This window comes from Oncorhynchus mykiss, chromosome 4 (assembly GCF_057628025.1).
Source record: "Oncorhynchus mykiss isolate SJ-2025 chromosome 4, ASM5762802v1, whole genome shotgun sequence".
Lineage (NCBI taxonomy): Eukaryota > Metazoa > Chordata > Actinopteri > Salmoniformes > Salmonidae > Oncorhynchus > Oncorhynchus mykiss.
The window spans coordinates 29,162,515-29,178,387 of record NC_143025.1 but is presented as its reverse complement, the minus strand read 5'-3'; the positions used below and the strand labels follow the sequence as shown (position 1 = coordinate 29,178,387).

The window sequence follows — 15,873 nt, the reverse complement described above, 5'->3', positions numbered from 1 at the left end:
TTATATAGACAGGTGTGTGCCTTTCCAAATCATGTCAAATCAATTGAATTTACCACAGGTGAACACCAGTCAAGTTGTGGAAACATCTCAGGGATGATCAATTGAAACAGGATGCACCTGAGGTCAATTTCGAGTCTCATAGCAAAAGGTCTGAATACTTACGTAAATAAGGTATTTATGTTAGTTTTTTTTGATTAGCAAAAAATCTAAAAAACAGTTTTGGCTTTGTCATTATGGGATATTGTGTGTAGATTGATGAGGGTTATAAAACAAATGAATACATTTTAGAATACGGCTATAACGTAACAAAATGTGGAAATTAATACTTTCCAAGTGCACTGTATGTGCTTGTGTGTGTGGCAGTGTGGGACATGGCTGAGTCTGGTTTGTATTTATATCTAAACAAAAGAGCGGGCCATGAGGGAATGCAGGGGGAAGGGTGGGAGCGGAGGGGACACCTCAAAGAAAGAAAGGAGGAAGGAGAGAAAAGACCACTCCAAAGAAAGCATCCAGCAGGATGACCCTTGACCCTGACTGGCTGTAAATCTGTCCTCTCATTCTATAGCCCAGAACTCACTCGCCCAAGCTTTTGTTGTTTCTTGAGTAAAGAAAAATAAGATTGAGGAAAAGTGTGAGTAGTTCCCATAAAAAACCTTGACAATGCTCATTTTGTTCTCTCACATTGATGAGTAATTGGTTGGGCATACAGTTCTTTCCAGAGTAATTTGAAGTGTTAGTTAGTGTAGCATAATACATTGAATATACATTGGATGCTTAGTATGGGCTTACAAAGGATTCTGTATGAACTGAATCAGTGGTGGGGGTATTTTAATTGGGGTAGAGTCCAGTGGCGGTCGGTGCCGTTTAAGATGAGGGAGGACGCAAATGTTTTTTCATGAGCATGGCCTTATTTCTATTATAACATATTGGATGACTGTCATTCATATTCCATTCACCCAGTTCAATGTAACAGCGATAGGTTTAGGCTACTAAATGATACTAACATTTTCCCTGTACCCATCACGAGGTTGCTACAACCTAGCCTATGAATGAAAGTTTACTACGTAGGTGCACAGGTCGAGAGAAATTTGAGTAATCAAGGTGACAAACATTGACACATTCAATACCGCCGTGCACACTCTTGCCTGCATCTAGCTGATCTAGGGTGTAATTATTAGTCACTACAGTTGACAACGAGAGTGTCTATTGGACAAATTTAGGTATTTTTATCCCCGTTTTTGTTCCGTGTGCTTCTGTTTAGGAAAATAATATATACAGAATCGTCGGAATGAATACACCCCTGATCTCACGCAAATACAGTTCACTTTCATAGCAGACACATGCATACAATACAGAATGATGGTTGTAGAATTTCTTCTTGCATCTAGGCACTCTCCTCATCTTTTCCCTTCACTTGTGGAATTCAGTGCACAATACATCAATTGTCTGAGACCAGGCGAAAAAACCTTTCCAAGCCAAACCTTCATATCATAACCGCTAACCGCTACACACAGCCTTCATCATTGTCACCATATTATGTCATAGCCAACATAGCTACTAGAACTAATGCATTAATAAACCCGCTACAATCATGCAGTACAGTCACAAAGGCATTTAGCAGTTACACCGGCGGGCCCCGTTGGCAATACATCTATAAAACCAAACGCTTACCTTGACTTGGAAGAGTTCCAGTGTTGGATAGCCAGCTAGCCAACATAGCATCCCTCTCTGTTTGAGCCAAGTGTTTGAGTAGGCTTAACAAGCTAGCTGCGTTCCCTTGCTAAGTATGTGAAAGTAAAAAATAAAAAAAACTATGAAATACAGCTAGCTTTCTCCATCTCTCGCTTCTCCTTCATTTTTGAAGAAATTAATTTGTTCAAAACTGTTCAAAAATTGTCTCTCTTTGAGTCAACTTCTCATCACATTTTATGCACTGCAGTGCTACCTAGCTGTAGGTTATGCTTTCAATACTAGATTAATTTTCTGATCATTTGATTGGATGGACAACATGTCAGTTCATGCTGTAAGAGCTCTGACATGTTGAAGGACATCCTCCGGAAGTTGTCATAATTACTGTGTAAGCTATGGAAGGAGGTGAGAACCACAAGCCTCCTAGGTTTTGTATTGAAGTCAATGTAACCTGAGCAGGACGGAAACTAGCTGTCCTCCAGCTACACCATGGTGCTGCCCTACAGAGTGCTGTTGAGGCTACTGTAGACCTTCTTTGCAAAACAATGTGTTTTAGTCAATAAAAATTCCCTGAGGAGGATGGTCCTCCTCTTCCTCCCATGAGGAGCCTCCACTGGTAGAGTCTCTCTTCTAGTTGTTTGACTTCCCTGCAGGGAGGAAGATGGAGGAGTTACTAATAAATTGCTAGATGTCTGGTTGGCTTTGTTAAGTACAGTTAAAAAGCAAAGTGCTGAAAGACTAGTGTTGTCTCTGTACTCCACTAGGTATGGTTTTGTCCATGTGGCTGCTAGTTCTGTAAATAAACCTTTAACGTGGCTCCTCTTCCTGTCAATAATCTCTTTTAAAGGAAACCTCCAGCTGAGGTTAAATGCCCGTGTGTCGACAGTCTCTCTGGATGGTACAAAGTTAAACGCCTGGTATTGTTTGTTTTTACATTGTCCCCACACAGGAACAGCACAGCTTCACTTATTTACCTGGTAAACACTAATCACACAGGATGCTTTGTAAGGTTTTTCCTCACAGCGATTTTCCGTGAGCGGTCACTCAACACTCTGGTCATCAATGTTTCACTGGTCATGGTGAAATTGTCTATGTGTTTGGCCATCACATTCATTTGGGATGTGGTTTGGCTAACATGTGGTTTCATGGGATTTAGATGATTGATTCCCACACCTTCTACCAGCCAGACGGACAGGGTGGGACTTCTCCCGAGAGAGTGTACTGCCGACGATGTCAAGGCATCCTGGCGAGTGGCAACATCATTCACTTTAGAGAGGAGGGAACCTTCCCTGCCACTCACAATCAAACTCCATGTCTGGAACTCCAATTAGAACTTATTTCATTCTAAACTAAAGCAAAGAGGGGGACTCCCTCATATTCTCATTAGCAGGTGATTCCAGAGAGTATGACTCTTCCAGAGAGTCCGTTCCTTATTTGATGATTAATGTTGGCATAAGACTGGTGTAAATGCAAATGACCATAAATAGATCATAGGTCAGTGTGACAGTTTTCTACAGTGTGCAGTGAGTCCTGGGGTTGACCAAGGTGCTTACACCCAAGGAAGTGTTCACAGAACCCAGTGCCCACTGAGTGTCACTGACATCACAGCACATGTCATAGTTTGTCGCTCACAAATTGTCACTATTATAGAATCACCCAGTTCAACTATTTAGTGTCTCTAAACAGAGAAGTTCTTTGTGTGATATTTTGATTCAGTTTATGGAAATGTAACATTTAGGGTTCCTAATGTATGACTGGCTCATATTACGTACAGTAAAACAGTGAACTTTGCAGTTATTGTTCAAACAGGCGTCATTGAAATCGAGATAAATTGGCAGTTTGGTTTAAAAATCCTGTGTCCTCCATGTAAGACATGAGTTGAGTAAAACGGTTGAGTCATTCCACCTTTGACCCATCACTCTGCATGATATGTGTAAAGATATTGTACTGCATGTCATTATAAAGACAGTGAAGCAGATGTCTTTAGTTTCCCTCGAAAACGGCCAGAAAAGACTGAGTAGTGGTGTGTCTAATGGACTGAAGACGATCGGTAATTCTAAGGGACATGTACTCTGCTGGAGACCAGTGTCTTCACAGTTGTTAAGTATGCAGTAGTCTCTCCGGGCACAACGGGATTCAGATGCAATCCAAATGTACATCTGGCAGACCTCTGGGAACACTGATGGACCACTTAGCTAGTAGCTAAACTAGCTACTAGTTAACGTTAGGAGCTGGATTTTCCTGTCTTTGCAATTTGTTTGTTTGCGCTCGTTAGCATTTAGCTAAAAGCATCCATGAGAATTCGCTATTACTTTAGTTTCCACTGAACAAGGTGTGTGGTGAGGGTTGTTTCAAAAGTGTGGGTCATTATTGGGTGTGTGGTAGATAGAGGGCAGGGTGTGAAGTTCTCTGATACAGGTTGTCTCACATCGGCCAGTTTAAAGAGAACCGTTTGAGGAAGTAAATCAATCTTTGGAGGCCCAGGTCATAATAGAAAGGTCAAGTGTAAAGTTGTTGGGCATTTCTGGGGCTGATCAAAGTCAAATCGCTTATCGGCTCAAATGGATCGATATCACATTACCACAGTGGCCCCTGTCGGCATGCAGAGAGCGAGAGGGGCCGAGGAGGGCCAATGTCTGGCTGGACTGGAGGAAGCCAGGAATTAATTTCTGATGGACAGCGCTAATGTCTTTCAGACCAGGGCCTGGAGCTACAAAGCGTTCTCCGTAACACGAATGCTGTGTGGCAGGCATGCGACGAGCAAGACCATCTGTTTACCAGACACTCACGCACACACAAGCACACACACAGGCACACTGTCAGAGGTGCCAAACGGATCGATTAGCAGACAAGGGGTGTGAGGTGCACAGTGGGGGGGTGGGTGGCAGGAAGACTCAGGGTCACAGGGAGATGGTGTCCCATTTCAGCACATGCTAAATCAGTTACCATCTCCACCACACAAAGCCCAGCCTCCTCACACAATCCACAAACCATCTCACTCAATCTAGATAATAAGTGGATGGTTTCCAATTACGGTAGTGTTCAACTGAAAGTTCATAGCGCCTCTCATATGAACCATACCAGCTCAAGGAAATGATTCCTGAAATGGTTGCTATTTCTGGTCCATGATTGTATCCTTTAAAGGATTGAGCTGACCTTTTCAGACTATTCTGGATGTCAGGCGTGTGTTAGAGAGAGCTGGTCTGGTTTGATGTGAGCGGTGCCAAAGAGTTGGGGTTGTGTGTCAGTCAGCTGTGGATGAAGCATAATGTTACTGAACATGTACGTTTGATTGTAGCGAGCACATTGTATTGCTGCTACAATAGTGAGGACTACTGCCCGAGCTCTCTATTTGCAGGGTGTGGGTGTCTGTACAGTGTATCAGTATATCAGCCTCGTCCTCTGCTCTTACCCAGAGGGATGCGCTCTAAGCCACAGAGCAGAGCACACTGTGCCGACCATATTAGAACACACTAATGCCTTCTCCCAGGCCTTAACCTGATACCCTGGCATGCTACATAACAGACAGATTCTCTCTCCTCTGCCTCTATGCACATCTGGGATTCAGATTTTTCTGTTTGTCAACAAAGGCCTTCTAGAGACTGAAATTGAGCAGAAGGATTTTTGGGGTTTGGGGTTTTGAGCTGCCGTCTCTGCACGTTTCTGAATGCGTGATCATTCTGTACTGTACGAGGCCTGTTGTTATCCCTTTACAAGCTATGTGTTGGATGGATGAAACAGGACAGTACTGCTCTGTCCCTCCCTGGTCCTGGTTAGCTCCCTTGTGGCCACTGCTGGTTTATGAGGACAGCAAAGTGATGGCTAGCCTAACTTTGACTGGCAAAAATGTACTGGGTTGGAAGAAATGGTCAGACACAATTGAAAACAAACCAATAGAATCCCATCCTTGAGTTAGAGAGGACTTAAACAGATTGGAAATGTTTTTCCTCCCCTGAAAATGAGTGAATCTGTAAAGGATGCACCCTCGCTGACTATTCACTCTCAAAAAAGTCTGGTAATAGACAATGCCCTACAATAATGTAGTGTTTAACCTAAAACTAACCATCCCGTACAGTACATGATGGATTTGAGTTGAGTTTGTGTCAGTGGGGAATTAGCCCCAAACAGAGCTAAATGTTTATTATGGGTGATTATTTCTCTGCTGATGTTCTCTCTCTCTCTCTCTCTCTCTGGGTGGTTGTGGTTCCTCTGATTGAATAGGCATCTCTGCATGTTAACTCCCTGTCTCCCCGGGACACTCATCTTATTAACCTTATTACATACAGGAGCAAAACATCTCCTCCATCAATTCCTCCTCTATCTAATTAAAACACTCTCGCTTTTTCCTCTTCAAATTTGAGTCAGTGAAGAGGTATTAGACTACAACAAAGTGTAGGAGGAATTAGATTGTGGTACCCACAAGGACACACACACACACACACACACACACACACACACACACACACACACACAGTCATCAGTATCTCTTAAGGCGGTGTTTTATTAAGTTACCATTTTGCTGTCTCACTTCTCCCCCTGGAACTGTTCTATTTACACTGGCAGGAACAGCTCTTATTCTAAGGGGACTAATTTTGTCCAAAATACCCTGATTCTATTAACCCAGAAAGGAGCCAAAATAGTCTTGTCTTTAGTTTCATACATTGGTGTTACCTGGTCGTGACTGTTGTGGTCTAGTTAACTATAATTTACTGTGAAAGGAATTTCATTCTCCTGACTTCAGTTGTTCAGAAGCAGTAAAATACAGTGCCTTCAGAAAGCGTTCACACCCCTTGACTTTTTCTTCATTTTGTTGTGTTACAGCCTGAATTTAGATTTTTTTTTGGTCTCTGGCCTACACACAATACACCATAATGTCAAGGTGGAAGTATGTTTTTTTGACATTTTTACAAATTAATTAAAGAGGAAAAGCTGAAATGTCAATACGTTTTCAACCCCTTTGTTATGGCAAGCCTAAATAAGTTCAGGAGTAAACATTTACTTAACAAGTCACATAATAAGGTGCATGGACTTACTCTGTATGAATAATGGTGATTAACATGATTTTTGAATGACTACCTCATCTCTGTACCCCACGCATACAATTATCTGTAAGGTCCCTCAGTCTAGCAGTGCATATCAAACGCAGATTCAACCACAAAGATCAGGAAGGTTTTCCAATGCCTCGCAAAGAAGGACATCTATTGTTAAATGGATTTTTAAAAAGGAGACATTGAATATCCCTTTGAGCATGGTGAAGTTATGAATTACACTTTGGATGGTGTATCAATACACCCAGCCACTACAAAGATACAGGCGTCCTTCCTAACACAGTTGCCGGAGAGGAAGGAAACCTCTCAGGGATTTCACCATGAGGCCAATGGTAACTTTAAATCAGTTACAGAGTTTAATGGCTGTGATAGGAGAAAACTGAGGATGGATCAACAACATTGTGGTTACTCCACAATACTAACCTAATTGACAGAGTGAAAAGGATGAAGCCTGTACAGAATAGAAAAAATATTCTAAAACGTGCATCCTGTTTGCAACGAGCCACTAAAGGAACACTGCAGAAAATGTGGCAGAGCAATGTCCTGAATGCAAAATGTTAGGTTTGGGGCAAATACAACACATTACTACAGTTGTACCCTCTCTGTATTTTTAAGCATAGTGGTGGCTGCATCATGTTATGGGTATGCTTGTAATCATTAAGGACTGGGGAGTTTTTCATAAGATAAAACAAGAAACAGAATGGAGCTAAGCACAGACAACATCCTAGAGGAAAACCTGGTTCAGTCTGCTTTCCACCAGACACTGGGAGATTAATTCACATTTCAGCAGGAAAATAACAAGACCAAATCTACGCTGGAGTTGCTTACCAAGAAGACAGTGAATGTTCCTGAATAGCCAAGTTACAGTTTTGACTTAAATCTACTTGAAAATCTATGGCAAGACCTGAAAGTGTTTGTCTAGCAATGATCAACAACCAATTTGACAGAGCTTCAAGAATTTTGAAAAGAATAATGGGCAAATGTTACTCAATCCAGGTGTGGAAAACTCTTAGAGACTTACCCAGAAAGACTCACAGCTGTAATCGCTGCCAAAGGTGCTTTAACAAAGTATTGACTCAGCATTGTGAACACTTACGTGAATTAAATATTTCTGTGTTTCATTTTCAGTAAATGTTTGAACATTTGTTAAAACATGTTTTCACTTTGTCATTCTGATGTATTGTGTGTAGATTTTGAATTCAGGCTTTACTTAATACTTTCTGAAGGCACTGTAACCATGGTGGAACCCCAAAATACTACCTTACAAGTATTGCACTGTATTTTCCTTTGGAAGGGGTATTTTCACTGCGGTTATATGAGTTACCTCATATTCCATATATAGGTTGGTAATCAGTGCTGGTTGTGCTATCTGGGCTGCGGATCAGCTCTGGGGTAAATAGATCCACGTGTCTGCTGGCTGTTTGACTGACAGCCTGTCACATCCTCTTTGCCATCGTACAGAGCGTGCTCAGATAGGATCTCTGGGAGTTAGGCTGGCCTGTCTTTGATCCACTGGGCCCGGGCTCAGCTCAGCCGGGCCAGCCTGACTATGGGTTGTAGTGTGTTCTTACTTTGGAGCTATGTATTTTCATGAGACAAGCGGTACTACTGATTGTGAGGCCTTTTCTCTCACTAGAAAGAACACATGGATTAGTGTGATAAATAATCAATCATTATTTCCTCACATAAAACTATAGGCAGATTTGTGAGTGTGTACCATTTTATTTGATTCGAATAAGATAAAAGCAAGGTTTTCTAAACTCGGTCCTCGAGACCCCAAGGGGTGCACGTTTAGTTTTTCGCCCTAGCACTACACCGCTGATTATTTTGGGAAAAAACCAACCGTGCACCCTTTGGGGTCCCGAGGTCCAAGTTTGGGAAACGCTGGATAAAAGGATATTTGACTTTATCTGATTCTGAGAAGGTTTGTGGGAGTTCTGTTTGCTTTTCTTCATCATTGCCCAGTGAGGATCTTCTCAGAACACATCTACATTATAATAACCTCTACCCGAACCTAACAACCATAGAATCCCTTCATAATTGTAGTTCCTGTGGGGACCTAAAGCCTGGAGAAGGGTTTCCCTGCATAGAAAAGCATCAGTGCACAACCAGAGGCAGCATGGCTAGAGGGAGAAAAGGGCCTTGAGAAGAACCAGATTTATGCTCAGCACAGGTCCACGGACCAACTTACTATTGAGAGTTAGAATAGTAGAATGAATACACAAGTTGCAATTAAAAAATGTGGCTGTGCATCAGCAGTTTTTCTCTTATGTCACTTACTGACATTCACTCACTCATGTCACCTAACATTGTTTAGATTGGTAAATTAGTCTAGCCACCTATCTAAACTTGTAATCATGGTCAAATGACCAACTGCGGGACCCCTTTGATTTTGTTAGTCATTCTCACTCCGATATCCTATTAAAAACTCCAAACATTTCTCTCTTCCCCATGGCAAAATGAGTAGAATTGTATGAAATGAGTTAATACTGCAACGTATTCTCTATGCCCAGTGCTTCATTTGTAAATTGGCAGGTGCCGGAACAAAAAGTTTGTAGCCTAGGGTCCGGGAAGACCTTTTTTATGTATTTATACATCATTTTACATGACTGCAGACTTTGGCAGAATCTTTTTCAATGCCGAAAAATGTATTGAAATGACAGGCCACTTTGACACTGAAACTGAGATCATTAAAAACGTCTTGAATCCATCAATAGCCTAGGCCTAGGTGTGTGGAGACACACATATTGTGCAATATGAGGAGGAAATTATAGTCCTAAAAAAGCTTTCCAGTTTAACTGAATCATCCAATGATGCGCAGCTCACTCATCAGCGATGGCTGATGCCCTTGTGTCAAAAGCCTCTCTCTTGTTTTCCTTTGCAAAACAATGCTGTTTGCTCAATAAGCCTATTTGGAAGTTGGTAACATATTTGGTAGCCTAAAGGCAGATTAGTCTTCTCTTTTCAGCAGGAGCCATTTGCTTTCCAATCTGTGTTTTCCCACGATTGTATTTGCAATATTGCGAAAGCCCTGTTTTGGCTGCATGCTATTCACTGACAGATTTGCCACATGTTCCCAACTGTAGGCATGGCCTGTTATTGGGCTACACACAATCCACAGCTAGACACATTTAAAAAAAATAAAAAAATAAGCTATTGATCTTCTGTGACTAAATTATAGGCCTACTTCAGGTGTAGTCTTCTGAATTATTGCATTTCTTTCTGAACAGACAGCAGTAATTCTATAACTTCTTGGCAAATGTATTTCAATTCATCAGGGCTGCTGCCAGAACCTCCAGAACCCTTCCCATGGCTATGAGTACATAAGTACAACGCTGGAGAGATGAGTTGCAGGCTAATGTCTATCAGAGCAGAGAGAGGGAGAGCGATCATAGAAAGTAAATGGCATTCTAGTTCTGTGAGAGATACAGGCATGCTTCTCTATCTCCCCACAGCAATGGACATGCATTTGTCTATAGGCTACAATGTTGTGCAATCCAAAAACCTGGGCCGGACTAACTCAAATCAATTCTTATCAGGCACGTTTTCACAATGTTTTTTAGGGGGAAGGGGAATTACAGAGGAGGCAACTCGAATTAACCCTGATTGCTTTTATTACATTTTTTACATTGCAAAGAGTGAAAAAAAGAATTATGCCATGAGGGGTACCAGATCCTGGCAAATGGGTTCCTGGAATGAAACAGTCCAAAACTGAGAGGTGCCAGATCCTGTTCCGGCAGGATCCGGCTCAAATTAAGCACTGTCTACGCCCCATGGCAAAATGTGTAGAATTGCAGGAAATGAAGTGTATAAAACTTGTTTTTCTTTGCTATCAAGAAGGGGGCTGTTCAAATGTTTTGCTCGCAAGGGCCCCCAAAAGGCTAGGACCGGCTCTGACTGCATGTGGGTATGGATGTGGGTACGCAGACCCATGAGCCACTGCGGCCCTCATGATGAGTTCAGATTTTTTGTGGCCCCCATCAGTGTCAGAGTGCAGTGTAGTGCATCGGTGCATGGCAGCGCCAGCAGCTCTAGTTTAGGGGCAGGGGTGGCATAAACATGAAGATCTCCCCTCCCGTCTCTCTGCGGCACTGCATCAGAGCTGGAGGCCCGGCCGGCAGGAAACAGATAACTTTGATCAGGGTCTGCATGTGGCCAGCCGCAGCGCAAAAATTTGTATTTTCCCCATACATTTTTTTCATGCCTCCAATTCCTCTGAGCTTAGATCTGCTCTGTTTGAAGATTACCATGGTCATAGTAGTTTTGGGTGGATGTGTGTGTATATATGTCTAGTGTTTGATCATTGTGTAGTATTTTGTGTTTCAAAGAGTTTTTTGCATACTGCCTAGTGTGTAGACAAATGTGCGCTTATCTAAACTACTTAAGAGCATCTGCACACTGTATTTGTAATCCTCTCTGTATTGATTTTGATGTTTCCTTCTCGCTGATGTGTGTCGATCCTTCTGTTGATGCTTCTCTCTAGGTGAGCGGCCATACCAGTGTCCTTACTGTGACAAAGCATTCAGCAAGAATGATGGACTGAAGATGCACATTCGCACACACACTCGGGTAAGTCTCTTTTCCACACCCACTTCTACCACACACTCTCTCATCTCTTTGTTCCAGGAACAGTTTGAGGTGTTGGTGTTTCTCTGCCACATGGAATTGGTTAGATTTCCGTTTACCTCCTTCTCCTCCTCTTTCCATCCTCACACCCCTACGCGTGTGTGTGTATTCACACATGTATGTCTCTGTATGTATTTGAGTGTAAAAACCAGTCATGAAAGCCAAGGAATAGTGATGGGGGAAAATGTATACAGTTACATATCACAATACCAGGTTTGTACAATATTATATCAATATTTGACTCCCAAGTCCCCAGTTTCTTTTTTGCTACTGTAGGTAGTTAGTTATCTAGCGCTAGTCGGTTGTACCCGAACCAAAACTCCGATATTTTTCATTCTATAGCTTGTTCTCCATCTTCTTTTTAAATAGTGAGCCAACATGTTTTCAGCGCTTTTATTTAATGACTGATTAAAACTTGTTTATTCATTGCTCTCTCTTGTCTCTCTGTAGTAGACATTGTGAGCAATATGTTTGGAACATCAAATCGCAACAAAATCGCAGTATAGAATCTAGGGCTGACCCCATTTAGTTGACTGGTCGGTAGAAATGGTAAGATATATTGGTGTAACCTACAAAGCTGGTGTAGCCTATTACCAGCAACTTCAGGAGTGTAATGGCAAAATCTGCGAAGGCCAGCAGCAGCGGGAGGAGGGGGGTCAGAAATATATATATTTTTCTGGTTAGGCTATCTTGATCTCTGGCTCCCTCTTTAGTCATTTGTGTGTCTTAGTTATTTAATCAAACAGCGTGCTTAAAACATCAGACAAGTTTAGTATTTATAGTTGATTTTATAAAAACACATAGGGTGTGTCTATATATTGAAAAATAGATATTTAAACATTTTGACCAATTGATTGGTTGAAAGAAAAAATGACTCGATTGACTAATATTTTTTTTAGGGGTAAGTGACAGCCCTAATCGAATCACAATACATATCGTATCGTGATAATATCGTGAGGTCCCTGGCAATTCCCAACCCTACCAAGGAATAACAGTAACATTCTGGATCTGTTTTCGTTGAGAGCTGTTTTTGCTGCCGGATGTTTTTAACCACCAAATGAGCTAGGAAATAACTTCTTACTATGACATGACTTATGGTGTATTCCATAAGTCACATGAAATATCCTTAAGCATACTTTTCTGTTTTTATGTAGGAACATCTACACATGCTACTGTGTTTATATTTGCAATTGTGTGTGTCTAAGATACACTACATGACCTAAAGTGTGCGGACACCTGCTTGTCAAACATCTCATTCCAAAATCATGGGCATTAATATGGAGTTGGTCAACCATTTGCTGCTATAGCAGCCTCCACTCTTCTGGAAAGGATTTCCACGAGATGTTGGAACAGTGCTGTGAGGACTTGCTTCCATTCAGCCACAAGCATTAGTGAGGTCAGGCATTGACCACAGATTTGGAGGCACAGAATCGTCTTGAATGTACAGTTGAAGTCGGAAGTTTACGTACACTTTGGTTGGAGTCATTAAAACTCGTTTTTCAACCACTCCACAAATTTCTTGTTAACACACTATAGTTTTGGCAAGTCGGTTAGGACCTCTACTTTGTACATGACACAAGTAATTTTTCCAACAATTGTTTACAGAGAGATTATTTCACTTATAATTCACTGTATCACAATTCCACTGGGTTAGAAGTTTACAAACACTAAGTTGACTGTGCCTTTAAACAGCGTGGAAAATTCAAGAAAATGATGTCATGCCTTTAGAAGCTTCTGATAGGTTAATTGACATAATTTGAGTCAATTGGAGGTGTACCTGTGGCTGTATTTCAAGACCTACTTTCAAACTCAGTGCCTCTTTGCTTGACTTCATGGGAAAATCAAAAGAAATCAGCCAAGACCTCAGAAAACAAATTGTAGACCTCCACAAGTCTGGTTCATCCTTGGGAGCAATTTCCAAACGCCTGAAGGTACCACGCTCATCTGTACAAACAATAGTATGCAAGTATAAACACCATGGGACCACGCAGCCGTCATATCGCTCAGGAAGGAGATGCGTTCTGAGATTCCTAGAGATTAACATACTTGTGGTGCGAAAAGTGCAAATGAATCCCAGAACAACAGCAAAGGATCTTGTGAAGATGCTGGAGGAAACCGGTACAAAAGCATCTATATCCACAGTAAAACGAGTCCAATATCGACATAACCTGAAAGGCCGCTCAGCAAGGAAGAAGCCACTGCTCCAAAACCGCCATAAAAAGCCAGACTACGGTTTGCAACTGCACATGGGGACAAAGATCGTACTTTTTGGAGAAATTTCCTCTGGTCTGATGAAACAAAAATAAAACTGTTTGGCCATAATGACCATCGTTATGTTTGGAGGAAAAGTGGGAGGCTTGCAAGCCAAAGAACACCATTGTGAAGCACGGGGGTGGCAGCATCATGTTGTGGGGGTGCTTTGCTGCAGGAGGGACTGGTGCACTTCACAAAATAGATGGCATCATGAGGTAGGAAAATGATATGGACATATTGAAGCAACATCTCAAGACACCGGTCAGGAAGTTAAAGCTTGGTTGCAAATGGGTTTTCCAAATGGTCAATGACCCCAAGCATACTTCCAAAGTTGTGGCAAAATGGCTTAAAACCTCTGACATCCCGTGAACGAGACCGTTGTCATCATCTGACACTAATTAGCATAACGCAACGGACATAAATATTCCTAGAAAATATTCCTATTCATGAAAATCACAAATTAAATATATTGAGACACAGTTTAGGCTTTTGTTAATCACCCTGTCATCTCAGATTTTCAAAATATGCTTTACAGCCAAAGCTAGACAAGCATTTGTGTAAATTTATCGATAGCCTAGCATAGCATTTTGTCCAGCTAGCAGCAGGTAACTTGGTCACGGAAATCAGAAAAGCAATCAAATTAAATCGTTTACTTTTGATGAGCTTCGGATGTTTTCACTCAAGAGACTCCCAGTTAGATAGCAAATGTTCCTTTTTTCCAAAAATATTATTTTTGTAGGCGAAATAGCTCTGTTTGTTCTTCACGTTCGCTGAGAAATCGACCTGAAATTGCGGTCACTACAACGGCGAAAAATATTCCAAATTAGCTCCATAATATCGACAGAAACATGGCAAACGTTGTTTATAGTCAATCCTCAAGGTGTTTTTCAAATATCTATTTGATAATATATCAACCGGGACTGGTGGCTTCTTAGTAGGAGAGAGAGAAACAATGGCCGCATTTGTCCTTTACGCACCAAACACTATGAGAGACTTCAGCTGACCACTGACGCAATGTTGACGTTAAGGCTCATTTTTCTAAATAAAAGCCTGAAACTATGTATTGTGACACTAGACACATTAGGGAAGCCATAGAAAAAGTAATCTGGTTGATAGCCCATTCACTGCTCAATAGGGACGCATAGGAACGCAGAGCCTTCTAAATAAGAGTCCCTTCCTGTTTGGATTTTTCTCAGGCTTTCGCCTGCAACCTCAGTTCTGTTATACTCACAGACAATATTTTTACAGTTTTGGAAACTTTAGAGTGTTTTCTATCCTAAGCTGTCAATTATATGCATATTCTAGCATCTCGCCCTGACAAAATATCCTGTTTACTACGGGAACGTTATTTTTCCAAAAATGAAAATACTGCCCCCTAGTCACAAAAGGTTAAGGACAACAAAGTCAAGGTATTGGAGTGGCCATCACAAAGCCCTGACCTCAATCCTATAGAAAGTTTGTGTGCAGAACTGAAAAAGCGTATGCGAGCAAGGAGGCCTACAAACCTGACTCAGTCACACCAGCTCTGTCAGGAGGAATGGGCCAAAATTCACCCAACTTATTGTGGGAAGCTTGTAGAAGGCTACCCAAAACGTTTGACCCAAGTTAAACAATGTAAAGGCAGTGTTACCAAATACTAATTGAGTGTATGTAAACTTCTGACCCACTTGGAATGTGATGAAAGAAATAAAATCTGAAATAAGTAATTCTCTCAACTATTATTCTGACATTTCACATTCTTAAAATAAAGTGGTGATCCTAACTGACCTAAGACTGGGAACTTTTACTAGGATTAAATGTCAGGAATTGTGAAAAACTGAGTTTAAATGTATTTGGCTAAGGTGTATGTAAACTTCTGTCTTCAACTGTATGCTGTAGCGTTAATATTTCCCTTCACTGGAACTAAGAGGCCTAGCCTGTACCATGAAAAACAGCCCCAGCCCCAAACTTTACTGTTGGCACTATGCATTCGGGCAGGTTGCATTGTCCTGGAATTGGCCAAACACAGATTAGTCCGTCAGGCTTCCAGATGGTGAAGCGTGTTTCATCACTCCAGAGAACGCATTTTCACTGCTCCAGAGTCCAATGGCGGCAAGCTTTACACCACTCCAGCCGACGCTGGACATTGATGTGTTGATCTTAGGCTTGTGTGCGGCTGCTCGGCCATGGAAACCCATTTCATGAAGCTCCCGATGAACAGTCCTTGTGCTACACATTGCTTCCAGACGTAGTTTGAAACTTGGTAGTGAGTGTTGTA

The 15,873-nt window shown here is 41.7% G+C and overlaps 1 protein-coding gene across 2 annotated transcripts in view; it reads left to right on the top strand.

Moving 5' to 3' along the window:
• Window positions 1-15,873, top strand: part of LOC110521644 (PR domain zinc finger protein 5) — a 65,947-nt gene that overhangs the window by 41,736 nt on the left and 8,338 nt on the right. For both annotated transcript variants that reach the window (XR_016495191.1, XM_021599332.3), the window contains exon 14: window positions 11,221-11,306. Coding sequence is in view for 1 of the 2 variants with exons in the window: in XM_021599332.3 (XP_021455007.1) it covers window positions 11,221-11,306 (86 nt within the window). In the remaining variant the exon portion in view is untranslated. The remainder of the gene's footprint in view (window positions 1-11,220; window positions 11,307-15,873) is intronic.